The sequence below is a fragment of the Anolis sagrei genome, chromosome Y (genome assembly GCF_037176765.1).
Source record: "Anolis sagrei isolate rAnoSag1 chromosome Y, rAnoSag1.mat, whole genome shotgun sequence".
In the NCBI taxonomy this organism is placed as follows: domain Eukaryota; kingdom Metazoa; phylum Chordata; class Lepidosauria; order Squamata; family Dactyloidae; genus Anolis; species Anolis sagrei.
Window position 1 is genome coordinate 84,257,484 of NC_090035.1, and position 26,965 is coordinate 84,284,448.

The window sequence follows — 26,965 nt, forward strand, 5'->3', positions numbered from 1 at the left end:
CCCCTCCCAAAGGACTCTGGTATTTGGAAGGAAGGGATGGAGGGAGGGAGGAAGGAATGAATAGAAGGAAGAATGAATGGAATGAAAGAAGGAAGGAAGGAATGAAAAAAGGAAAGAGTGAAAGGAAGAAGGGAGGAAAGAAAAGGGAGGGAGGGAGGAATGAAAGAAGGGAGGAAAGGAGGAAGGAAGAAATGGAAGAAGGGAGGACAGAAGGAAGGAATGAAAAAAGAAGGAAGGAAGGAAGGAAGGAAGGAAGGAAGGAAGGAAGGAAGGGAAGAAAGGAGGGAGAAAGGAATGAAAAAAAGAAGGGAGGGAGGAATGAAAGGAAAAAAGGAACAACAAGAGGAAGGGAGGAAAGAAAAGGGAGGGAGGAATGAAAGAAGGGAGGCAAGAACGGAGGAAGAGTGAATCAAAGGAGGGCAGAAGGAAGGAATGAAAAAGAAGGAAAAAGGAAGGAAGGAAAGAACAAAGGAAGAGTGAATGGAAGGAGGACCAAAGGAATACATGTAAAAAGGAAGGAAAAAGGAAGGAATGAATGAATGAAAGGAAGAAGGGAGGAAAGAAAAGGGAGGAAGGAGAGAATGAAAGAAGGGAGGAAATAATGAAGGAATGCAAAAAAAGGAAAAAGGAAAAAGGAAGGAATGAAAGGAAGAAAGGAGGGAGAAAGGAATGAAAGGAAGAAGGAAGGAATGAAAGGAAGGAGGAGGAAAGAAAAGGGAGGAGGAATGAACAAAAGAAGGGAGGACAGAAGGTAGGAATGCAAAAAAAGGAAGGAAGAAAGGAGGGAGAAAGGAATGAAAGGAAGGAGGAAGGAAGGAATGAAAGAAGGGAGGGAAAAAAGGGAGGAAGGAGAGAATGAAAGATGGGAGGAAAGAACGAAGGATGAATGAACGGAAGAAGGGAGGACAGAAGGAAAGAATGCAAAAAAAGGAAAAAGGAAGGAATAAAAGGAGGAAGAAAGGAATGAAAGGAAGAAGGAGGAAAGAAAAGAGAGGACGGAATGAACGGAAGAAGGGAGGACAGAAGGAAGGAATGCAAAAAAAGGAAGAAGAAAGGAATGAAAGGAAGAAAGGAGGGAGAAAGGAATGAAAGGAAGAAAGGAGGGAGAAAGGAATGAAAGAAAGGAGGAAGGAAGGAATGAAAGGAAGAAGAAGGAAAGAAAACAGAGGAAGGAATGAACAGAAGAAGGGGGGACAGAAGGAAAGAATGAAAAAAGAAGGAAGGGAGGGAGGGAAGAAAAAGAAGGGCGGGAGGAATGAAAGGAAGGAATGAAGGAATGAAAGAAAGGAGAGAGAAAGGAATGAAAGTAAGAAGGAAGGAATGAAAGGAAAAAGGGAGGAAATAAAAGGAAGGAAGGAATGAAAGAAGGCAGGAAAGAACGAAGAAAGAATGAATGGAAGGGAAGACAGGGAAGGAATGAAAACAGAAGGAAAAAGGAAGGAAGGAATGAAAGAAGGGAAGAAGAACGAAGAAAGAATGAATGGAAGGGAAGACAAGGAAGGAATGAAAACAGAAGGAAAAAGGAAGGAAGGAAGGAATGAAAGGAAGAAGGGAGGGAGAAAGGAATGGAAGTAAGAAGGAAGGAATGGAAGGAAAAAGGGAGGAAAGGAAGGAAGGAAAGGAAGAAGAGAAGGAAGGAAGGATGGAAGGAAGAAAGGAAGGAAGGAGAACAGTGATGGAAAGGCACAGAATACAAGTCATGCGGGAGGGGGCTTCAGCACCAGAAGTAAAGTGGGGAGGGGGGCGGGACAGGACGAAAACAGATCCTGCGAAAGGGCGGCAAGGGTCCAAGGAAGGTGCCTGCAGAGGAGGAGGAGGAGGAAGGGGATTAGGAGGGGATCTGGGTCTCCCAAGGCTTTCCTGCCTCAAATCCCACAGGAGACAGGAAGTCCGCAGGGGGTCCCAGGTGGCCAAGCCCCACAGACGGCGGTCATCTGTCGCCCCTGAGGGAGAAGCGCCCACTCCGCCCTGCATTCCCCCCTTGAGAGAGAATCCCTGGGTCGTGGGTGGCGCCAGGGCCCAAAAGGGGGGTCATGGAGGTGGGGGCCATTTCTTTCGGCCACACTTCTCCTCCTCTGACCAAGAAATTCCTTCGTTCGGACAAGAGGAAGAAGTTTCTTCCTTCCTCTGCCCAGCCGATTATACTCTAATCTAATGCATCTAATCACCTCTCAACAAAGGTTTGCTCCAGGCACTGTCAGGCCATTATATGCTAATCAAGGTGGTCAGTTGAAACCTTCACACCTAGCTCCAGCAGACAAGAGTCCTTTCATAGAATCCTAGAATCCTAGAGTTGGAAGAGACCTCATGGGCCATCCAGTCCAACCCTATTCTGCCAAGAAGCAGGAATATTGCATTCAAAGCACCCCTGACAGATGGCCATCCAGCCCCTGCTTAAAAGCTTCCAAAGAAGGAGCCTCCACCACACTCCCTCCGGGGCAGAGAGTTCCACTGCTGAACGGCTCTCACAGTCAGGAAGTTCTTCCTCGTGTTCAGATGGAATCTCCTCTCTTGTAGTTTGAAGCCATTGTTCCCTTGCGTCCTAGTCTCCAGGGAAGCAGAAAGGAAGCTTGCTCCCTCCTCCTCCTCCCTGTGGCTTCCTCTCACATATTTATACATGGCTATCATGTCTCCTCTCAGCCTTCTCTTCTTCAGGCTAAACATGCCCAGCTCCTTAAGCCGCTCCTCATAGGGCTTGTTCTCCAGATCCTTGACCATTTGAGTCACCCTCCTCTGGACACATTCCAGCTTAGAGTCAACATCTCCCTTCCATTGTGGTGCCCAGGATTAGTGTGTTCCAATTGCACACAGTGTAGTGTGTTCCGTAGGGAGACCAAGGTGCTTGTCTATAAAGCTATTCCCCTCCCAACCCTGCTCTATGCCTGCGAAACGTGGACTGTCTACAGACGTCACACTCAACTCCTGAAACTATTCCATCAGCACTCCAATATGTCACAAAACCAATGTGCTGTTCCAGCAGACACCAGCCATCCCCTCTCTAATGCCAGAAATACAGCTTAATGGTGTCACTTTAGAAAATGTTGACCATTTCTGCTTCCTTGGCAGCCACCTCTCCACCAAAGTCAACATCGATGCCGAAATACAACACCGCCTGAGCTCTGCAAGCGCAGCATTTTCCCGAATGAAGCAGAGAGAGACCAAGGTGCTTGTTTATAGAGCTATTGTCCTCCCAATCCTGCTATACGCATACGAAACGTGGACTGTCTACAGACATCACACGCAACTCCTGGAACGATTCCATCAGCACTGCCTCCGGAAAATCCTGCAAATCTCTTGGGAAGATAGGCAGGGAAACATCAGCGTGCTGGAAGAAGAAGCAAAGACCACCAGCACTGAAGCGATGGTCCTCTGCCATCAACTCCGCTGGAACGGACACGTTGTCCGGATGCCTGACCACCGTCTCCCAAAGCAGTTGCTCTACTCCGAACTCAAGAATGGAAAAGGGAATGTTGGTGGACAGGAAAAGAGATTTAAAGATGGGCTCAAAGCCAACCTTAAGACTGAGAACTGGGAAGCCCTGGCCCTTGAGTGCTCCAGCTGGAGGTCAGCTGTGACCAGCAGTGCTGCAGAATTCGAGGAGGCATGAGTGGAGGGTGAAAGAGAGAAACGTGCCAGGAGGAAGGCGCATCAAGCCAACCCCGACCGGGACCGCCTTCCACCTGGAAACCGATGCCTCCACTGTGGGAGAAGATGCGGGTCGAGAATAGGGCTCCACAGCCACCTACGGACCCACAAGGAAACCCATGACGGAAGACCATCTCACTCGTCCAACGAGGGATCGCCTAAGTAAGTAAAGGTGTGTTCCAATTGTGGGAGTTGAAGTCCAAAACACCTGGGGGAGGGAGAGGGGGAGGAGGGCCCAAGTTGGCCCAGGCCTGCATGATCTTATGCAACTAAATTGGGAAAACCGTTCCCTTCCTGGCTTAAAAGGGTGATTCCCCGTTGAATGGTGCGGCCTTGACTTCGAACGCATTGACTCCAGGAACATTGTTTTTGTGGCTGCCACAAACTACATGGAATGGGTTGAGCCTCGATGGGGAGAGATCTGTGTTGGTGGTGGTGGTGCAGGGAGATGTGGAGGGACGTTTCCTGCACGTTCCCCACGAGGGATTGAATGATGGACCCACTGAGGCAGGGACAGGCAAGCTTTTGAGCTTGCTGTGTCAAAATTTGCCAAAAACCAGAGCTGGTGGAGTTGGTGTGTCAGCTCAGGTCCTCCATCTTTAAAGATTTCAGCAGGGATCCCATCAGGTCCGCTGGCTTTGTTATTTGAGACAACACCATAGGACCCTGGATGGAAGTTGATGTAGATCCATCTTAATAGGACGACTGACCACTGTACTTTTATATATAGTGTTTTTAAAGTTGTTTTTGTAATTGTGATATATGATATTTTAATGAGTGTATACGTTTTTATGGCTGGAAACCGGGCTGAGTCCCTCAATGAGGTTGAGAAGCTCGGTATAGAAAACTGTGAAATAAATAAATAAATAAATAAATAAATAATTCTTTTTGTTGCCTGATGGTATTGCTGACTTCTTCCAACCTAGGCAGTGCTGCAAGCTCATCCCTGGTTTGTTGTTGTGGGATTTAGTGTCTAGGTCCAGGGAAGTCATGCTCCCCATGCTCTATTCCGCTTTGGTTAGACCACTTTACCTGGAATATTGTGTCCAATTCTGGGCACCACAATTCAAGAGAGATATTGACTCTAAGCTGGAAAGTGTCCAGAGGAAGAGGGTGACTAAAATGATCCAGGGTCTGGAGAACAAGCCCTATGAGGAGCGGCTTAAGGAGCTGGGCATGTTTAGCCTGAAGAAGAGAAGGCTGAGAGGGGATATGATGAGAGCCATGTATAAATATGTGAGAGGAAGCCACGGGGAGGAGGGAGCAGATCAGGGGTCTGGAGAACAAGCCCTATGAGGAGCGGCTTAAGGAGCTGGGCATGTTTAGCCTGAAGAAGAGGAGGCTGAGAGGGGATATGACAGCCATGTTTAAATAAGTGAGAGGAAGCCACAGGGAGGAGGAGGGAGCAAGCTTGTTTTCTGGAACAATGGCTTCCAACTACAAGAGAGGAGATTCCACCTGAACACGAGGAAGAACTTCCTGACTGTGAGAGCCGTTCAGCAGTGGAACTCTCTGCCCTGGAGTGTGCTGGAGGCTCCTTCTTTGGAAGCTTTGAAACAGAGGCTGGCTGGCCATCTGTCAGGGGTGCTTTGAATGCAACATTCCTGCTTCTTGGCGGAATGGGGTTGGACTGGATGGCCCAGGAGGTCTCTTCCAACTCTTGGATTCTATGATTCTAGGATTCTATGAACAATGCTCAAATGTGCAGATGTTAAATTTGTAGAGCCTCTTACACATTGAAGGATGGAATTAGATTGGCTCTTATAAGGTGTACTTCTCTGTATGCATGTGGCCGCATGTCATCAAAAATAGCTATGCGTGTCAGTGCTGACACGCGTGTCATAGGTTCACCATCAGGGCACTGAGGGAAGGATGCCATGGATCCCCAAGGACAACAACAACCACCACCACCACGGTGTGGCCGAGTCTCCTTCCTCTCCTTGGTGGGCGGCTGGCGTTGGGTGGGGTGGGGGGGTGTCTCTGGCCAAGGCGCGCCAGGCATGCGGCTAAGCGTCCTGCTTAAGCCCCTCAGAATGGCAACAGCTGAGGGGGAAGCCAAGAGGGCAAAGGTCAGCCCAGAGCCTCTCCCACCCCCACTACTTTTCAAGGAAGGCGAAAATAACTCCACACAGAATCATCCGGAAGGGAGTGGATAATGGGGGGGGGGGGGGAGGGGGGGGCAGGACTTGGGGGTCCCCAAACGCCCGCCCGGCACAGACTCTTAATCCAGGTTGAGCCGCCAAGACAGATGGGCCTGGACCGTGGGGGGAGGGGGGGGGAGGCACCTGCATGCGGTGGAATGGGGGGGGGGGAGGATGAGGGGCAGGGACCCCCCATCAAAGGGAGGGGCTAGTCTGGGTGCCACCCCTTCCCCACCTGTTCCTAGCCTGCCTGGTGGGAATTTCTCCAACCCTGACCCTTGACTCTTGACCCCTGGCTGAGGGGGGGGGGGGGTCCTTCTGCTTTGTTGTTCTCCCTCTTTCACATTTCCCTCCTTTCCACCACTTTTTTTTCGGGGGGGGGGCTTTTTTTGCCCGCCATAACCCTTTGCCCCCCCTTGACCCTTGACTTTTGACCCCTGGCCGGGGGGGGGGGGGGTCCTTCTGCTTTGTTGTTCTCCCTCTTTCACATTTTCCCTCCTTTCCACCACTTTTTTTTGGGGGGGGGGGGGTTCTTTCTTTGCCCTCCATAACCCTTTGCCCCCCCTTGACCCTTGACTCTTGACCCCTGGCGGGGGGGGGTGTGCTTCTGCTTTGTTGTTCTCCCTCTTGCTCCTTTCCACCACTTTTTTGGGGGGGAGGGGGCTTTCTTTGCCCCCTATAACCGTTTGCCCCCCCCCAAAAGGGGGGAGGTTTTGGGGGAGGACCACCTTTCTGGGCCCCGGTTATTTATAAATAGGACACCACATTATAAATAATGCGGCATTATGATTCCCACTCTCCATATATATATAGAGAGAGGGGGGGGGGCATTCTGGCCATGCTCAGAGGCATGCTTGGGCACCCCAGGATCGTCCCCCCTCCAAAAAAAAATCCCTTCCCCTCCCAGCAAACCTTTGATCACTAAGAGATACCCCCCCCCCAATATTGGTGTCACCTTCCTGCTGCCCTTTGACCCCAGTTCACCCCCCCATCACTAGGAGGGAAGGGCCCACAAGCGCCACTGAGGGGCCACTTCCGGAAGTGCCTTTTTCTCGCAGCCCCTTCCAACAGAAATGGGGGGGGGGGTCCCAAAAGAGTCACCCCCTCCCCAAAAAAGGGCACTTCCAGGAAGGAAGAAGAGGGAGGGGCTCAGTTTGCCCCCCCCCCCCCACCGAAGTGCAGGCATAAAAAGAAAGAAAGAAAGAAAGAAAGAAAGAAAGGAGGAGAGAAGAGAGGAATGAAAGAAAAAAAGGAAGGAAGGAAGGAAGGAAGAAAAGATAGAAGGATGGAAAGAATGGAGGAATGAAGGAAGGAAGGGATGAAGGAAAGAAAGAAAGGGTTAGCTGTTGCCTTTTGCTGGAAGATTACTTTGGTTTTCCTGATGTTCAATGACAGGCCGAGCTTCACGTATGCTTGTTTAGAGTGGCTTGTAGGTCTTCTTCTGAATGCGCACAGACTACATTATCATCAGCATATTGGAGTTCCATAACAGCATTGTAAATCTTCTTCTGAATGCATACAGTATGATATCATCAGCATACTGGAGTTCTATAACAATGTTGTAAGTCTTCAGAATGCCCATAGACTATGTTATCATTGGCATATTGGAGTTCTATAACAATGTCGTAAGTCTTCTTCTGAATGCGCATGGACTATGTTATCATCAGCATATTGGAGTTATATAACAATGTAAGTCTTCTGAATGCACACAAACTACATTATCATTGGCATATTGGAGTTCTATAACAGCATTGTAAGTCTTCTTCTGAATGCCTACAGAGTATGTTATCACTGGCATACTGGAGTTCTATAACAATGTTGTAAGTCTTCAGAATGCCCACAGACTATCTTATCATTGACATATTGGAGTTCTATAACAATCTAAGTTTTCTGAATGCACACAGACCATGTTATCATTGACATATTGCAGTTCTATAACAATGTTGTAGGTCTTCTTCTGAATGCCTACAGAGTATGTTATCATTGGCATATTGGAGTTCTATAACAATGTCGTAAGTCTTCTTCTGAATGCGCATGGACTATGTTATCATCAGCATATTGGAGTTATATAACAATGTAAGTCTTCTGAATGCACACAGACTACATTATCATTGGCATATTGGAGTTCTATAACAGCATTGTAAGTCTTCTTCTGAATGCCTACAGAGTATGTTATCACTGGCATATTGGAGTTCTATAACAATGTTGTAAGTCTTCTGAATGCGCACGGACTATGTTATCATCGGCATATTGGAGTTCTATAACAATGTAAGTCTTCTGAATGCACACAGACTACGTTATCACTGGCATATTAGAGTTCTATAACAGCATTGTAAGTCTTCTTCTGAATGCCTACAGAGTATGTTATCACTGGCATACTGGAGTTCTATAACAATGTTGTAAGTCTTCAGAATGCCCACAGACTATCTTATCATTGACATATTGGAGTTCTATAACAATCTAAGTTTTCTGAATGCACACAGACCATGTTATCATTGACATATTGCAGTTCTATAACAATGTTGTAGGTCTTCTTCTGAATGCCTACAGAGTATGTTATCATTGGCATATTGGAGTTCTATAACAATGTCGTAAGTCTTCTTCTGAATGCGCATGGACTATGTTATCATCAGCATATTGGAGTTATATAACAATGTAAGTCTTCTGAATGCACACAGACTACATTATCATTGGCATATTGGAGTTCTATAACAGCATTGTAAGTCTTCTTCTGAATGCCTACAGAGTATGTTATCACTGGCATATTGGAGTTCTATAACAATGTTGTAAGTCTTCTGAATGCGCACGGACTATGTTATCATCGGCATATTGGAGTTCTATAACAATGTAAGTCTTCTGAATGCACACAGACTACGTTATCACTGGCATATTAGAGTTCTATAACAGCATTGTAAGTCTTCTTCTGAATGCCTACAGAGTATGTTATCACTGGCATACTGGAGTTCTATAACAATGTTGTAAGTCTTCAGAATGCCCACAGACTATCTTATCATTGACATATTGGAGTTCTATAACAATCTAAGTTTTCTGAATGCACACAGACCATGTTATCATTGACATATTGCAGTTCTATAACAATGTTGTAGGTCTTCTTCTGAATGCCTACAGAGTATGTTATCATTGGCATATTGGAGTTCTATAACAATGTCGTAAGTCTTCTTCTGAATGCGCATGGACTATGTTATCATCAGCATATTGGAGTTATATAACAATGTAAGTCTTCTGAATGCACACAGACTACATTATCATTGGCATATTGGAGTTCTATAACAGCATTGTAAGTCTTCTTCTGAATGCCTACAGAGTATGTTATCACTGGCATATTGGAGTTCTATAACAATGTTGTAAGTCTTCTGAATGCGCACGGACTATGTTATCATCGGCATATTGGAGTTCTATAACAATGTAAGTCTTCTGAATGCACACAGACTACGTTATCACTGGCATATTAGAGTTCTATAACAGCATTGTAAGTCTTCTTCTGAATGCCTACAGAGTATGTTATCACTGGCATACTGGAGTTCTATAACAATGTTGTATGTCTTCTTCTGAATGTCTACAGACTATGTTATCATTGGCATACTGAAGTTCTATAACAATGTTAAAAGTCTTCTGAATGCGCACAGACCATGTTATCATTGGCATATTGGAGTTCTATAACAATGTTAAAAGTCTTCTGAATGTGCACAGACCATGTTATCATCGGCATATTGCAGTTCTATAACCATGTTGTAGGTCTTCTTCTGAATGCCTACAGAGTATGTTATACTGGCATACTGGAGTTCTATAACAATGTTGTAAGTCTTCAGAATGAGCACAGACTATGTTATCATCGGCATATTGCAGTTCTATAACAATGTTGTAGGTCTTCTTCTGAATGCCTACAGAGCATGTTAACATTGACATATTGGAGTTCTATAACAATAAGTCTTCTGAATGTGCACAGACTATGTTATCATCGGCATATTGGAGTTCTATAACAATGTTGTAGTTCTTCTGAATGAGTACAGACGATATTGTCATCAGCATACTGGAGTTCTATAACAGATGTTGTTATAGTCTGCTGAGGTTGAATAGCTTGCCGTCTGTCCGATAGATGATTTCCACTCCGGTGGGAAGCTTCCCATCAACAAGGTGAAGTATCATAGCGATGAAGATGGAGAATAGAGTTGGGGCAATAACACATCATTCCTGTTTGACACCCGATTCCACCTTAAATGGGTCACTTTGGGAGCCATTGCTATCCAAGACTGTTGCCATCATGTCATCGTGGAGGAGCCGCAGGATGGTCACAAATTTGTTTGGGCACCCAATTTTGTGGAGGATGGTCCAGACAGCGCTGCGATTCACTGTGTCGAATGCCTTGATAAGGTCCCCAGCGGAGGTTAAAAGGGAGATACCTCGATAGTTTCCGCAGTCTGTTCTTTCCCCCTTTTTGAAGAGAGTGATGATGGTGGCGTCCTTGAAGTCGGCTGGGATTTTCTCGGTCACCCACACTTTTTCTATGAGCCAGGGGAGTTGTGGTGCCAGCTCAGGTCCTCCCTCTTTGAAGATTTCAGCAGGGATCCCATCTGGTCCACTGGCTTTGTTATATTTTTGTTGGCTGATGGCATTGCTGACTTCTTCCAAACTAGGCTGTGCTGCAAGCTCATCCCTGGTTCGTTGTTGTGGGATTTAGTGTCCAGATCTAGGGAAGTCCTGCTCCCCATGCTCTATTCCGATTTGGTCAGACCACATCTGGAATATTGTGTCCAATTCTGGGCAGCACCATTGAAGAGAGATATTGACTCTAAGCTGGAATGTGTCCAGAGGAGGGCGACTAAAATTATCAAGGGTCTGGAGAACAAGCCCTATGAGGAGCGGCTTAAGGAGCTGGGCATGTTTAGCCTGAAGAAGAGAAGGCTGAGAGGAGATATGATAGCCATGTATAAATATGTGAGAGGAAGCCACAGGGAGGAGGAGGAGGGAGCAAGCTTCCTTTCTGCTTCCCTGGAGACTAGGACGCAAGGGAACAATGGCTTCAAACTACAAGAGAGGAGATTCCATCTGAACATGAGGAAGAACTTCCTGACTGTGAGAGCCGTTCAGCAGTGGAACTCTCTGCCCCGGAGTGTGGTGGAGGCTCCTTCTTTGGAAGCTTTTAAACACGGGCTGGATGGCCATCTGTCAGGGGTGCTTTGAATGCAATATTCCTGCTTCTTGGCAGAATGGGGTTGGACTGGATGGGCCGCCAGGTCTCTCCCAATTCTAGGATACTATGTTCAGCTGTGGAACTCTCTGCTTCGGAGTCCAGCGGAAGTTCCTTCCTTGGAGGCTTAGAAGCAGAGGCTGGGTGGCCATCTGCCGGGGGTGCTTTGAACGCGACTGTCCTGCTTCTTAGTCCACCAGGTCTCTCCCAATTCTAGGACTCTCTGATTCGACATACTGTTGCGGGGAGTTCCAAAGGCGCCTGTAAATGAAGGCTCCTTCTTTGGAAGCTTTGGGGCTGGATGGCCATCTGTCGGGAGTGCTTTGAATGCGACTGTCCTTCTTCTTGGCAGAATGGGGTTGGACTGGATGATTGCCCATGAGGTCTCTTCCCTCTAGGATTCTATGTTCAGCTGTGGAACTCTCTGCCTCGGAGTCCAGCGGAAGGAAGTTCCTTCCTTGGAGGCTTTGAAGCAGAGGCTGGGTGGCCCATCTGTCGGGGGTGCTTTGAACGCGATTGTCCTGCTTCTTGGTCCTCCAGGTCTCTCCCAATTCTAGGATTCTCTGATTCGACATACTGAGGCGGGGAGTTCCAAAGGCGCCTGTAAACAAAGGTTGACTGACGTTAGGATGAATTGCGGGTGGGCGGGGCTTTCCTTTGAGCTGCACGTGAGGACCTGTTTGCGTGCACACGTGTGTCCGGACACGTGTCCACGCGCCGCCGCCGAGAAGGAGGAGCCCTCTCTCTTTCCCGACTTCCGCGTCTCTGGGCAAGGCGCGCCGGGATTGGCTGCCGGGCTCGGCGGCAGGGGCCAATGCGGGGCCGTGGCGGTGACCTCATCCCTCGGCCGCCCCGGGTTGGGATTGGCCGCCCCTCGCGCCCCACGTGGGGGAAGGAGGGAGGGGGTCCCGGCGCGGGCGCTGATTGGCCGCGGAGGAGGCTTCCGCTGTTGCTGAGGGAGAGCCGAGCAGGCCCAGCGCGGAGAGAGAGAGAGAGAGGCCGGCGGGCCCGGAGCGGTGAGTGGAAGCGCATGCTAATGGCATGCAAATGAGGCCCCCCCCAGAGGGAGGGAGGGAGGGAAGGAGGGAGGGGGCGCCGGGCTGGGAGCCCCCCTCCTCCTCCTCCTCCTCAAGAGTTGGCTCCGCGGGGCCTGACGGGAGCTGTAGTCTTTCCCCGGGGACATCCTGCAGAGAGGGCCGCCCCGAGGACTACAAGTCCCGTGAAGCCTTGCGCGGAGGCCAATGATGGAAAGCATTGTGGGAGCTGTAGTCTCTCAGGATTCACCTACAGACTCTTTCGGCTGCTGCAAGGAGACAAACATCCGGCACCTCCCTCGCCTGGGAGAGCGACTGAGGGGAAATGGGGGCGGGGCCTCGCTCGCGGTGCACCCCGGGAGTTGTAGTCCGGACTTCCGGGTTCCCTTTTGCCCCTCCTCCCTCGCACAATAACTCCTAGGCGCCGGGAGTTGGAAGGAGGGAGGGCCGGAGGGGACTCAAAGGACTACAACTCCCATCCTGCCCCTCCGGCGCCAAGTAAACAAGCCCAAGGCCTTTAACTCCGCCCCTTGGTCCTCATTAGGGAATGTCTCTGGTTCCCGCCCATTTCGTCTGCGATTGGCTACTGTAAGTGCTCCTCTCCCTTGAGGGGCGGGGCTTCCCTGTCCCTCTGAGGCACCGATAGGCGGCGCTTGGTGCCCGTCTGACGGGGGGAGAAGGGGCGGGGCAATGCGCCATCCCTCGCGCACGGTGATTGGCCGCGCGGCCTGCCCGTCACGGAGTTGTGGCCTCGGATTGGGCGGCGCCTCCAGCTGGTCCGGATTCATTCACCATTTTGTCTGTTGGAGTAAAAAGCGGCCGAGAGGGGGCTCCGGCTGGCAGAGAGGGGAGGGGGCGCCGGAGGAGGAGGAGGAGGAAGAGCGCCCCCCACCTGAGGAGGAAGGAAGGAAGGAAGTAGAGGTCACGCTTCCCCAAGAGGACCCGGAAGTGGGGCTGGAGGAGGCAAGAGGTCAGGGGTCGCAGGAAATGGGGGGTGGGGAGGGAGGGATCAAGGGTCACGGGGAAGGGGAGGGGGCGGAAGGAGGGAAAGGGGGGGTGGCAAGGCGGAAGTTGGAATCTCCAAGTTTACCTCCCCCTGAATAAACCCGGAAGTGGAGACCCTCCAGAGAAAGGGGCCCAGAAGCCGGGGGGGGGGGCTTTAAGGGAACAAGGGCGCCCCTGAGCATAAGCAGAGGGCCGTGACGTCATCGCCCTCTCTCCAATGGGGAGGGAGAGGAGGGGGCAGGGTTTCCCTTTTGGGGGGTTCCCTGGGGTCAAGGGGAAGTGGCCTTTCTGGGAGGGAGGGGTATTTGGATGGACAGCAAAGCCATGTCCCGCCCTACTTCCTGTTTACTTCCTGTTTACTTCCTCTGCCCGAAGCGCCTCCCCCCTCCCTGCCCTTCCTGGGGGGCAACAAGGCCCTGCTTGGAGGCAGGCGGAGTCCCCTCCCACACAGCCAAATACTACAATAATATTATAATGAGTTACAATATAATACTAATACTAATCTATCTATCTATTCTATTCCATATATATATACAATATATATATATATTGTCGAAGGCTTTCATGGCTGGAATCACTCAGTTCTTGTGGGTTTTTTCGGGCTATATGGCCATGTTCCAGAGGCATTTCTCCTGACGTTTCGCCTGCATCTATGGCAGGCATCCTCAGAGGGAGTGAGGTCTGTTGGAAGTAGGAAAATTGGGTTTATATATCTGCACATCTTAACACCTCTCAACAAAAGATTTTCCCAGGCTCAGCCAGGCCTTCAAATGCTAATGAAGGTGGTCAGTTGAAACATTCACCCCTAGCTTCAGCAGACAAGAGTTCTTTGTCCCACCCTGGTCATTCCACAGATATATAAACCCATTGTCCTAATTCCAACAGACCTCACTCCCTCTTAGGATGCCTGCCATAGATGCAGAAAAAACCCACAAGAACTGAGTATATGTATATAAATGCTCTTTGCATAATGAGTACCTTAAAAACAAAAGAACCAATGAACGAAATCACACCAAATTTGGCAAGAAAACATCTCACAATACAAGGAGTGACCGTCACTCAAAAAAATTTATGATTTTCTCATTTGGGAGTTGTAGTTGCTGGGATTTATCGTTCACCTACAATCAAAGAGCATTCTGAAATCCATCAGTGATGGAATTGAACCAAACTTGGCACACCGAACTTCCATGACCAACAGAAAATACTGGAAGGGTTTGGTGGGCATTGACCTTGAATTTGGGAGTTGTAGTTCACCAACATCCAGAGAGTACTGTGGACTCAAACAATGATGGATCTGGACCAAACTTGGCACAAATACTCTATATGCCCAAATGTGAACACTGATGGAGCTTGGGGAAAATAGAGCTTGACATTTGGGAATTGTTGTAGTTGCTGGGATTTATAGTTCACCTACAATCAAAGAGCATTCTGAAACCAACAAATTATAGAAGTGGACCAAATTTTCACACAGAAACCCCACGACCAACAGAAAATACTGGAAGGGTTTGGTAGGCAATGACCTTGAGTTTGGGAGTTGTAGTTCACCTACATCAAGAGAGCACTGTGGACTCAAACAATGATGGATCTGGACCAAATTTGGCATGAATATTCCATATGCCCAAATATGCTCACAGATGGAGTTTGGGGGAAATAGACCTTGACATTTGGGAGTTGTAGTCACTGGAATTCACAGTTCACCTACAATCAAAGAGCATTCTGAACTCCACGAACGACAGAATCGGGGCAAACTTCCCATACAAAACCCCCATGACCATCAGAAAATACTTAAGGCCACCCAATCCAACTCTCTTCATCAGGGCAAGAAAACATAATCAAAGCCCTCCTGACAGAGAGCCATCCAGTTATAGATATAGATAGATAGATATGATTCAGACACAGAGATTTGAAAGAAACCCTTAAAGAAGGACAATGATTTGTTGCATGTTCCAGAGTAGGCAAACCAGTCACTCTCCACATCAACACTTACACATCAACCCATAAAGAAATTACATAGATTAGAAACCAACGCTTGCTCATTATTTTATTTTCCAGATCAACAGACTGGGCCACAGCAACGCCTGGCAGGGGACAGCTAGTAAAATATAAGAAGTATACTATTGTATCACATGTAATATTACTAACAATATTACAGTATAGTGCTATTTTATTTATTTATCGTGTCAGGAGCGAACCAAAACAGTTGTATTGTATTACAAGCAAACAAACAAACAAAACACAAACTTTGCAGACATGGCATTCTATTAAATGTCATTTGACCAGTCGCTGGACACTTGGAGTGCCTTGGGTGTTGCACTATACCACTACAGTATAGTGGTATAGTATTATTATTATTATTATTATTAACTTTATTTGTACCCCGCTAACATCTCCCAAAGGACTTGGTGTGGCTTACAAAGGCCAAGGCCCTCAATAAAACAGCATAACAAATACAACAATAAAACTCATAAAGCAAAACATACATTTCCATATTGTACTAACATTACAATATAGTAATATAGTACATTAGTATTATGTATTACTATATTGGGTTTTTTGTGTGTCAGGAGCGACTTGAGAAACTGCAAGTCGCTCCTGTTGTGAGAGAATTGGCCGTCTGCAAGGACGTTGCCCAGGGGACGCCCAGATGTTTGATGTTTTATCATCCTTGTGGGAGGCTTCTCTCATGTCCCCACATGAGGAGCTGGAGCTGATAGAGGGAGCTCATCTGCCTCTCCCCAGATTCGAACCTGCGACCTATCGGTCTTCAGTCCTGCCGGCACAGGAGGGGCTTAACCCACTGTTTCTCAAGTCACTCCTAACACGACAAAAAAAATAGTAATACATAATACTAATATTGTACTGTGCTAAATATTGTATACACATATAATAGTGATAATAAAATAATGTCATACAATATAATACTAATAACAATACAATATAAAATTATATATTTTATATTACTAATAATATTACAGTATGCTGGTGTAGTACAATATGGAAATGTATGTTACTAATATTGCACTATGCTAATAATATAATATATTGTATTTACTCTGAGTCCCCTTTGGGGTGAGAAGGGCGGCATAGAAATGTCATCAATCAATAAATAATAAATCAATCAATCACCCAGAATGTCAAGGGAGATCATCCACAATATCTGCTTTGAATAATAATAATAATAATAATAATAATAATAATAATAACTATTTGTACTCCCCAAGGGACTCGGTGCGGCTTACATGAGGCCGAGCCCAAATACAACAATACAAGCAATAATAACAACAATACAAGCAATTAAAATAAAAAAAACATGGACAATAAGATATGCGACATTATCAATAAGACAACACCTTTGAACTGGGTTATCTGAGTCCACACTGCCAGATAATCCAGTTCAAGGTGGGTTGTATAAAGCTGTGCATTAGGGGCCTACACCGTAGTCTACACTGCTGTATAATCCACTTCAAAGCGGATTATAATCTGGATCGTATATGGCAGTGTAGAAGGAGCCGGTGGTGCAGCAGGTTAAACCACTGAGCTGCTGAACTTGCATACCAAAAGGCCACAGGTTCGAATGCAGGGAGCAGGGTGAGCTCCCGCTGTCAGCCCTGGCTTCTGCCAGTCTAGCAATTCAAAAACATGCAAATGTGAGTAGATCAATAGGTACCACTCTAGCGGGAAGGTAATGGCTCTCCGTGCTGGATGGCCATCTGTCAGGGGTGATTTGAATGCAACATTCCTGCTTCTTGGCAGGGGGTTGGACTGGATGGCCCATGAGGTCTCTTCCAACTCTTTGATTCTATGATTCTATGCAGTCATGCTGGCCACATGACCTTGGAGGTGTCTATGGACAAAGCCGGCTCTTTGGCTTAGAAATGGAGATGAACACCAGAGTCCCAGAGTTGGACACAACATGGCTTAATGCCAGGGAAAAACCTTTACCTTTAGGGGCCGGAGGCACACAGAACAGGAACGGGAAAATACTTTTAATTTCCAGATCCTTATTTGCACGTTCAGACCCAGAAATGGTCCACAGAGCTTCCCCAAAGTGTATTGTGTCCCCGCTCCCCATGATTCGGCTTATGATCCATACTAATAATAATAATAACTATTATTATTATTATTATTATTATTATTATTACTATTATTATTATTTCATCTCTTACCCAGCTCTCCTTGTGGCTGGAGGCAGGTTGCAGCATGATTAAAACACATGAACACTGCAAAAAAAACCCTATAAAGATACATAAAAACATGTTAAAATACAGAGACACAAGTCATGAGTTGAAAATTCGGGAGTCCTCCTACCAGAAGAGAGAAGCCTGAGATTCCAACAGCTGTTCCCACTCTCCACACTCTTCTCCAGCATAGTCATGAATTCTGCATGTCCTGAGTGGATAATAGTACCATCTATGCAAAGTGTGGTGCTGAGAGCCATTTATAAGCTTGGGTTCTCCAAACTAAGTTCCAAACTAAGAGCAGCAACTGAACGTTTTACTATTTGCTTATGAGTTTTATTGTGATATTCGTATGTTGTTGTTTGTTGCGGCCTTGGCCTTTGTAAGCTGCATCGAGTCCTTCCGGAGATTTTGCGGGGTATAAATAAAGTTGTTAATAATAATAATAATAATAATGTGGCCACACAGCCTGAAAAAGTTATGACACCCCAGAACCTGTTTTGAATCTGGTTCCCAAACTAATCCCAATCCATTGAACAACCCGGATTGTGTTTCCTGAATGGCCTGGTATGTTTGTGGGACTTGTTCTTGGATCGGGTTGTCATTGGACTACGGACAAGCTTTTGATAGACTCTCTGGTCACAGAGACCTTGAGGGAGCTGGGGGTGGTAACGGCCAACAGGGAGCTCTGGCGTGGGCTGGTCCATGAGGTCACGAAGAGCCAGAGACGACTGAACGAATGAACAACAACTGGTCACAGAACAGTTTTTTTTTTTAAAAAAATTGAATTGATTTAGTTGTAGTTGCATATAAATTATTTGCATAAAAATTTGCATAAAATTATTTATATGTAATTTTTTTATTATATGTATATAGGGGCATCGAATCATTGCCAGCTATAAGCTACCCTGAGTAGGGTGGGGCATAAAAAATTAAGATAAATAAATAAATAAATTGCAGACAAATTCGAATAATCTTAGTGCTCCAGGGGAGGGGGGGGGGCTTCCTTTGTGATGATATATTTCTGTAATGAGCTGATCTATACCAATTGCCACCAAGATGGATTAATTAGGCTACTTTAATTTTGCAATTCTTCCATTCCAATTTCTGCCCGCTTCCTTTGGTGGAGCCCTCTGCTGCTGAGGCTGGGGGCCCTTCCCTCCTCCTCCTCCTCCTCCTCCTGGCCCCAATCCATTGCGTTTCCATGTGTCCTTGGAGTGCTTTCCTGGGGGAGGAGGGGGAGAAACGCTGGGCCTGCCTTCGTCTTAAATTCACTGGGTGGGAATGAGTGCCCCCCCCACCCCATGCAATGGAATCCTGGGAGTTGCAGGTTGCATTCCTTTGGTAGAGGAGGGGAAAGGCCTCCCAGAGGACCCCTCCTCTTCCGATTGCGATCTTTGGGGTTTGGTTTAGCAGATCCTCTCAGGCTGGGATGGAGCGGTGCAATAAAGCGTCCTCTGCTGAATGCTGGTGACACGCCAAACTACAAATCCCAGGATTCCATAGCGTGGAGCCATGGCAGTTCAAGTGGGGCTAGTGGAGTTGAGGTGGGAGCCCTGTGTGTGTGTGTGGGGGATGTGTGTCCTTTTGTGCTTTTTGCGCTTATTTATTTATTGTTTATTATTGATTTCCCCCCTTTATCTCCCACCCTTCTCAACCCGGAAGGGGACTCAGGGCGGCCTGACCAAGGCAACAATTCAATGCCATGTATTAATACGTTGGTAAATAAACAAAAACATTGAAAACAAACCCATTAAAAAGCATAAAATCACATGATCCAAATCATATTTCCGTTCAGCTTTGGGACCCCTCCCAGCATCCTCTTGGGCAACTATGGGTCCTGCAACATCCTCCCCCGGCTGGAAGTATCATTGGGATAGCCACAGAGTTGGGGGGGGGGGGGGACACAAGTGATTACTTGGGGGAACTCGGAGCGGACCTTGCGGGTTTTCCCTTTGTGGTCCCCATGAAATTGGGGGCAGGGGAGAGCCTGAAAAAGGAACTTTCCTAATCTCTGGGGTCTGTATTAGAGGGAGATTCTGACCGGATGAGTGCCCCCCCCTCCTCACCCGCTTTCCTTCTTCTTTTTTTCCAGCTCCCCCGAGTGAGTTTGCATCCCAGACGGGAGAAGAAGATGAAACCGGCGAGGAAGGCCGCCCCCTCCTCTTCCTCCTCGGGCAGCAGTAGCAGCAATAGCAGCGGTCGCTCTCCGCCCTCGACGCGAGCCAAAGCCCAGAAGCGCAGGACGGCCGCGGAAGGCGAGGAGCCCCGGCCGGAGGAAGAGGTGGAGCCGGCGGAGGATCCGGACGCAAAGCATTCCCTGACCTTTGTGGAGATGTCGGGGGCCCAGGGCGACCCCTACGCACTGCCCCCCGAGGCGGAGACGGACATGGGGCCCGAGGCGGGCGGGGCCGAGGCCTCCCTGAACCGCAAGACGGCCGCTTTCAAGGCCCGCGTTCCCTGCAGGAAGCAGCCCCCGGGGGGAGGAGGAGAAGGAGAGGAGCCCGGCGAGGGGGTGTCGGGGGCCTCGACGTCGGGGACCCCGCTCCTGGAGGAAGCCCCCCGGCGCTGCCCCTCCTCCAGCACGGACACGGCCAGTGAGCACTCAGCAGACGAGACCGAGAGGGGCCCGGGGGACGCCTGGGGGGCCCGCTTCCGGGGGGGCTTCGACCTGCGACAGTTGCGCTCTCAGAGGGTGCTGGCCCGACGCGAGGGTCTCTTCCTCCCGGCTGTGGTCAAGCAGGTCCGGCGTGGACAGGGCCTGGGGGTGCAGTTCCTGGGGGACCGGGCCACGGCCTTCTACGAGGGGGCCCCGGGCTCCGTGGAGGTGGTCTTGGACGATGTCCCTCCGCCGGGTGCCCTGGCCGTGGGAACTGCAGTGTGCGCTTGTGTGGGCCCCGAAGAAGAGGCTACCGCCGCCTACCGAGAGGGCACCGTGGTCGAGGTCAGCACCAAGCCGGCCTCCTACAAAGTGCGCTTCACCGGACCCATCATCCTCCCAGGGCCAGGGGGAGCCACATCCACGCGGAAGGACTCGTCCTGGCTGCCCCGCTCTGCCTTGCGCCTCCTGCGGCCGCCCTGGAGCTGTGAGGGGGAGGGCGAGCCCCCTGAAAGGCCTCCCCCGTCAGTGCGGGAAGAGGAGGAGGAGGAGGGGGTGCCACCGTTGCCACTGCCGCCGCTGTCCCTCCCTTGCCCCGAGGCGAAGCACCCAGAGGATGCGGAGGTCTCCAAGATCAGCGCCGGCGTGAGGGCCGTGGAGGAGAAGCTGGTGTCGGCGGTGCTGCCCCCACAGGTGGTTTCCCCGCCCAAATCGCCGCCCTTCCCGCGCCTGCTGCCCGAGGGGCCCTCCCCGCTCCTGAGCCCCGAAGCCGGCAGCGGGAGCCGTAGCAGCAGCGTGGTCTCAGTGGACAAGTGCAGCACACCGGGCTCCTCGCGGTCGCGCACCCCGCTGACGGCGGCGCAGCAGAAGTACAAGAAGGGGGACGTGGTCTGCACCCCGAACGGGATCCGCAAGAAGTTCAACGGGAAGCAGTGGCGGCGGCTGTGCTCCCGCGAGGGCTGCATGAAGGAGTCCCAGCGGCGCGGCTACTGCTCCCGGCACCTCTCCATGCGCACCAAGGAGATGGAGAGCCTCTCGGAGGGCCGGGCCAGCGGGCTGCGGGAGGGCAGCGCAGAGTTCGACTGGGACGAGACCTCCCGGGACAGCGAGGCCTCCAGCGCCCGGGGGGACTCCCGCCCCCGCCTGGTGGCCCCCGCTGACCTCTCCCGCTTCGAGTTCGACGAGTGCGAGGCGGCCGTCATGCTGGTCTCGCTGGGCAGCTCCCGCTCGGGGACCCCCTCCTTCTCCCCCGTCTCCAACCAGTCGCCCTTCTCCCCGGCCCCCTCCCCGTCGCCCTCCCCGCTCTTCGGCTTCCGCCCGGCCAACTTCAGCCCCATCAACGCCTCCCCGGTCATCCAGAGGGCGGCCGCCGCCCGCAGCCGCCACGTCAGCGCCAGCACCCCCAAGGGCGCCGTCCTGAGCCCCGAGATGCTGCACCACGGCGCCTCCTCGGCCTCCCGCGAGCGGCACCACTCCGGCATCGCCGCCTTCCCCACCAACCTGACCTTCACGGTGCCCATGAGCCCCAGCAAGCGCAAGGCCGCCGAGGCCCACCACGGGACAATGATGGGCCCCGGCGTGGGCGTCATGGGTGTCATGGGCCCCGGCTCTGCGGCCGACTTCCACAAGAGTGACAGCCTGGACTCAGGGGTGGAGTCCGTCTCCCACACGCCCACCCCATCCACGCCGGCCGGCTTCCGGTCCGTCTCCCCGGCCGCGGGGGGGCCCTTCTCGGCCGCCGCCTCCCGCTCCCAGCAGGCCTCCCCGCTGCTGCTGGTGCCACCCCCGGCCAGCCTGACCTGCGACCCGGGCCCTAGTGTGCGCAGGGTGCCCGCCGTCCAGAGGGACTCCCCGGTCATCGTGCGCAACCCGGATGTGCCGCTCCTGCTGCCGCCCTCCAAGTTCACGGAGAAGCCCCTGCGCGAGGGCGGCCCCCGGGCAGGGAAGGCCGCCCCCAAGGAGCTGCTGGCCGGGAAGGGGCAGCTGCAGGCGCCGGTGCCCATCAACGCGGGCCGGGCGCTGCCCTCCGGCCAGCCCTCCTCCACCCCCGAGCAGGCCCAGCCGCCACCGCCCTGCCCCTTCCAGCCTGTGGCCTTCCACCCCTCGCCCGCCGCCCTGCTCCCGGTCATCGTCCCCGGGGAGTACACCAGCCACCCGGCCCCCAAGAAGGAGATCATCATGGGACGCCCCGGCACCGGTAAGTGCCCCCTCCTGCGCCGCCTCCGCTTTGCGCCGTGTCCACCTGAGCTTATGGAACACGTGTGATCTTAGGGTTGGAAGAGACCACGTGGGCCATCTAGTCCAACCCCAATCTGCCATGAGGAAAAGGCACAATTCAAGCACCCCCAATACAGATGCTGGACTGCAACTCCCAGCACTCTTCTGGCTTGCGGAGGGGCTGGCTATGGGGAGTGAGATGGTGGGGGTCAGGAGGCCGCCATGCGCAGGGGCCTCTGGGTTGCTGTGGCTCTTCTTAGTTGGGCGCCCAGTGCTGTTTACCTTGAGATAATGCGGTGATGCTTTGGCTCCTCCAGTTCTGGGCAACTGGCTGGTTGAGGAGACTCGTGGGCTGCTTGCCTGTGCCAAACAGACTTTGGAAAACTAGGAGGCCGTCTTAATGTTGCACTGACCAGTCGAGATGGACATGTCCTGGATTGGTCTGGCAGCCCTTGTGCCCTTGTTTTCGAAGGCGCTGTTTGGGCACTTTCGGGAAATAACGCATTGTGGGTGCGCGCAGACCCTGTGGCGTTTGAGGCATGAGCCTTGCAGGGCTCCTTTTATTTACTTCCCGATCTGGTGACGGTGGCCCCTTATTTGTCGTGTCAGAGCAACCAGTCCATTATATTACATTTCTAACAGAACAAAGCAAACAAACAGAAAAATACAAAACTTGTGAGTTTGGTAGTTGGTTAAATGTCCTTTGAGCAGTCTCTGGCCCCTTGGAGTGCCTCTGGTGTTGCTGCAAGAAGGTCCTCCCTTGTGCATCATGTGGAAGAAGGGCTCAGGGTGCATTGCAGCAGGTGGTCAGTGGTTTGCTCTTCTCCGCACTCACATGCCGTGGATTCCACTTTGTGGCCCCATCTCTGAAGGTTGGCTCTGCATCTCGTGGGGCCAGAGCGCAGTCTGTTCAGTGCCTTCCAGGTCACCCAGTCCTCTGTGTGCCCAGGGGGGAGTCTCTCATTGGGTATCAGCCATTGGTTGAGGTGCTGGGTTTGAGCCTGCCACTTTTGGACTCTCGCTTGCTGAGGTGTTCCAGCTAGTGTCTCTGTAGATCTTAGAAAACTATGTCTGGATTTAAGTCATTGACGTGCTGGCTGATACACAAACGGGGATGAGCTGGAGATGTCTCTGCCTTGGTCCTTTCACTATTGACTGCCACTTCCCGGCGGATGTCAGGTGGTGCAATACTGGCTAAGCAGTGTACGGTGGCCCCTTGGGCCCTTGCTTCTCCGCCTATGGAATCTGGAGTTCCGTAGCACTGTGGCCAAACTGCAGCAGGCAGAACGAGTCTGTGTTAGTGACTGGCTTGGTGATTTTCCATAGAAAGGCTGAGCAGGGAAGGGCCTCCATCGCTCGCCCGCTTGGAGCGGGCTTGGCACGTGAGCCTCGCTTGCGCCCCTTGCTTTTTCCTCATTGGCTTCTGCACTGTGTTCCCATTGGGTGTGCGTGGGCCCTCACCTTTGGGGGTGCATTCCCTTCATCGGGGGGGGGGGAGGGTGAGCTTCATGTCCGGCAATGGGGCCATTGATGATTGGAGGAATTGGCCCGACCTTGGCGCAAGAATGGGCCCTGTGGTTTGCATTGCAGGGGCCACGGGAGGGGGTTGCCTCTGTTGCACTGCACTGGAGGGGAAGGGGGCTTCCCTGGCTTGGGCCCCCTCTCCCTCCTCCCGCAGCAGCAGCATCTCCAGGGCGCTTGGCTGTCTCTCGGCAACCGGTAACCAAGGCTACCGCCTCCCTGCTCTCAGCTCTATTTTTATCCCTGGGGGGCACCAGATCCAGATTGGAGCGTGCGTGTGCCTTCTCCCACACGGGCGAGGGGCCCCTTGGCACGCTCCAGCAGGGCGCAACCAACTGCACTTGGGGGGCAGAGGCATTGCTGTGAGCCCCCTCCCCAAACGTTTCCGGACTGTGTGCCATTCTCCTGCATGCGCTCAGGTGGTGCAACCCAGGAGCACACACATCCCCTCATCCAAATGGGGCTGCATGCCCCAGCATCCGGCATCAGCCATTCCTTTTCCGTGGTATGCCACATGCATGTACCAGGAGGCTGCCTGGGTCACACAACACACACATATGCAGGAGCATGATCACGGGTTGCAGCCAGGGCAGGGCCGGGCGCTTTGCCCAAACCCAGGCGGGAGGAGCAGGGTGCGCTTGTTGACATGCCGATGAATAGGTCTATAATATATGCAGATATATTTATATAGATGCAAATATATGCCATGCACACGTGTCTCGTTGCCCTCTTGGCCCCTGGGCATGGAGGGCAGGGGCTGGCTATTTCCTCCCCCAGGAACGGAGCCTTGTTGGCACTGCTTTCTTCCATTCTTTAGCTTAATACACTGTTTGGTATCACTTCTTCCTCCTCCGCGTCTCCCCCCCCCCTTTGTAGCCCCCACCCCAGCCCCACTTGCCCAGGTCTCATACTTGGGGCGCTTTGCAAGAGGAACAAGGACATAGATGTGAATATGGAAACAGATATGTTATTGTTTTAATCTATTGTGTTTTTATAGGTTTATATTGTTGTCATATTATGACACTAGCTGTCCCCTGCCACGCTTTGCTGTGGCCCAGTCTGTGTATATGTGTTTTGTGTGTGTATATATTTGTGTATCTGTATATCTATGTGTGCGCTTGCATGTATATGTGTGTGTGTGTGGTTTTGCACATGTGTTGTAATGTAATTTTTGTTTTTAAGTCTCTTCCGCTGTGTTTTTCAGTGTGTTTATGAGTGATGGTCACTCGTTGGCCTGAGAGGTGCGTTGTGTCCAAATTTGGTGTCCATTTGCACAGTGGTTTTTGAGTTCTGTTAACCCCACAAACGAACATTACATTCAGTTCTTGTGGGTTTTTTCGGGCTATATGGCCATGTTCTAGAGGCATTTCTCCTGACGTTTCGCCTTTTTCGTCAGGAAAAATGCCTCTAGAACATGGCCATATAGCCCGAAAAAACCCACAAGAACTGAGTGATTCCGGCCATGAAAGCCTTTGACAATACATTGAACATTACATTTTTATTTATATAGATTGTGACATCGAATTGTTGCCAGTGTTAGCCGCTCGGGGGTCCCCCTTGGGGGTTCAGAAGGGCGAAGTAAACATGTTGTAAATAAATAAATATGGTGAAGGTCAGCGTAGTTTCCAGCGGTAGCTCTGGGATGGGCAGCGAAGTCCTGGGATGGGCAGGAAGACAATCTTGCCCTGTGGGCACAGAGTTGGGGGCCCCAGAGTTACCCATACCTGAGTGTAGGTGGGTAGGGGGGCTCCCCTGTGCCCCTCAGTGTGTGCGTGTCTCCGTGGGGCAGGCAGCGGTGAGTTATCCGCATGTGATCAGAGGAGGAGAAGGAGGCGCATCACACATTGTGAGTGTGCCTGGTGTGTGAGCGTGCCCTGGCGGGTGCCTTGTGCGTGTGGGTGCCTTGTGCGTGTGGGAGCGTTGTCGTGCCTTGTGTCCTTCCTTTCTCCCTGCCATCTACTCCCCCCCCCCCCCCACACACACACACACACTCACCCCACTCTACACTTTGACAATAGCATCCCTGACCAAGCCTGGACGGGCGCCCAGAGTGGGATGTGTGTGCGATGTGCCAAAGAGAGAGGATTTTGGCTCTCCCCCCCCCCCCTTCTCTCTCTTTCTCTCCTCACTTCACCTCGGAGCCTATTGGCTGAGGCCTGGTTGGGGGGGGGGGGTGCTGTGTCCCTCCCCTCCAGCTGCTAGAGGAGGGAGGGGGCAGGAGGAGGAGGAGGCATTGAGTCAGGGCTCAGCAGGAGGAGGAGGAGGAAGAGGGTGACTCACTGGGAGAAGGAGGAGGAGGAGGAGGCTCTTCTGGGAAGGGCGGCCAAGAAGGGGGGGGGGGGGTCATGTGGTGCACGACACACACACAGAGCCATGAGTGGGCTGCACCCCCCCCCAATCCCTCTCTCTGAGAGATTATCCCAGGAATGCCACTCTGCTGCTGCTGCTGAGAGCAGGGCTTAATCCCCAAGGGATGGGCCTCTTGCCAGGGGGAGGAGGGAGGGAGGGGCTCTCCCATGATTGGCATGGGGGGGGGGGTCAAGGGCTTCATCTTATCACCCTTCATAGTATCATCATTATCATTATCGAAGGCTTTCATGGCTGGAATCACTAGGTTCTTGTGGGTTTTTTCGGGCTATAGAGCCATGTTCTAGAGGCATTTTCTCCTGACGTTTCTCCTGCATCTATGGCAAGCATCCTCAGAGGGAGTGAGGTCTCTTGGAATTAGGACAATGGGTTTATATATCTGTGGAATGGCTGGGGTGGGGCAAGGAGCTCTTCCCTGCTGGAGCTAGGTGTGAATGTTTCAGCTGATCACCTTCATTAGCATTTGAAGGCCTGCCTGAGCCTGGGAAAATCTGTTGCTGGGAGGTGTTAATCTGTGCCTGGTTTTTTCCTCTCTGTTGTTTAGCTGTTATAATTTTAGAGTTTTTTAATACTGGTAGCCAGATTTTGTTCATTTTCATGGTCTCTTCCTTGCCCCACAACAACCATTCCACAGATATATAAACCCATTTTTCCTACTTCCAACAGACCTTCTCAACCTCTGAAGATGCTTGCCATAGATGCAGGCGAAACGTCAGGAGAAATGCCTCTAGAACATGGCCCTATAGCCCGAAAAAACCCACAAGAACCTAATCATTATCATTCTTATTCTCGTTATCCTTATCATGAGAGATGTTGTCTCTCAGCTGGAATGCTGTGTCCAGAGGGAGAGGGCAACTCAAAGGATCGACGCTCTGGGGAATAATGTATTTATTTTATTTATTTACTGTATTTGTATGCCGCAGTTTCTCAGCCCTTAGGCGACTCAACGCGGTTAACAACAGCAAGAGCAAAAATTCAATGCTAGCATCATACGAACCATTGAAAAACAATTAACACAATAATACACTAAGTAATTACACATCAGTAAA

General features: G+C 50.9%; 1 protein-coding gene across 3 annotated transcripts in view; it reads left to right on the plus strand.

Moving 5' to 3' along the window:
- Window positions 1-11,888: 11,888 nt before the first annotated feature.
- LOC132777439 (protein capicua homolog) overlaps window positions 11,889-26,965 on the plus strand; it is a 44,905-nt gene continuing 29,828 nt past the window's right edge. The window contains exons 1-2 of one of the 3 annotated variants that reach the window (XM_067461644.1): window positions 11,889-12,011; window positions 19,308-22,008. In XM_067461644.1, coding sequence (XP_067317745.1) covers window positions 19,347-22,008 — 2,662 coding nt within the window. In that variant the 5' untranslated portion in view covers window positions 11,889-12,011; window positions 19,308-19,346. Of the gene's footprint in view, window positions 12,012-12,786; window positions 13,000-19,307; window positions 22,009-26,965 lie in introns of those variants that run through there. The other 2 variants (XM_067461642.1, XM_067461643.1) reach the window with 2 other exon arrangements.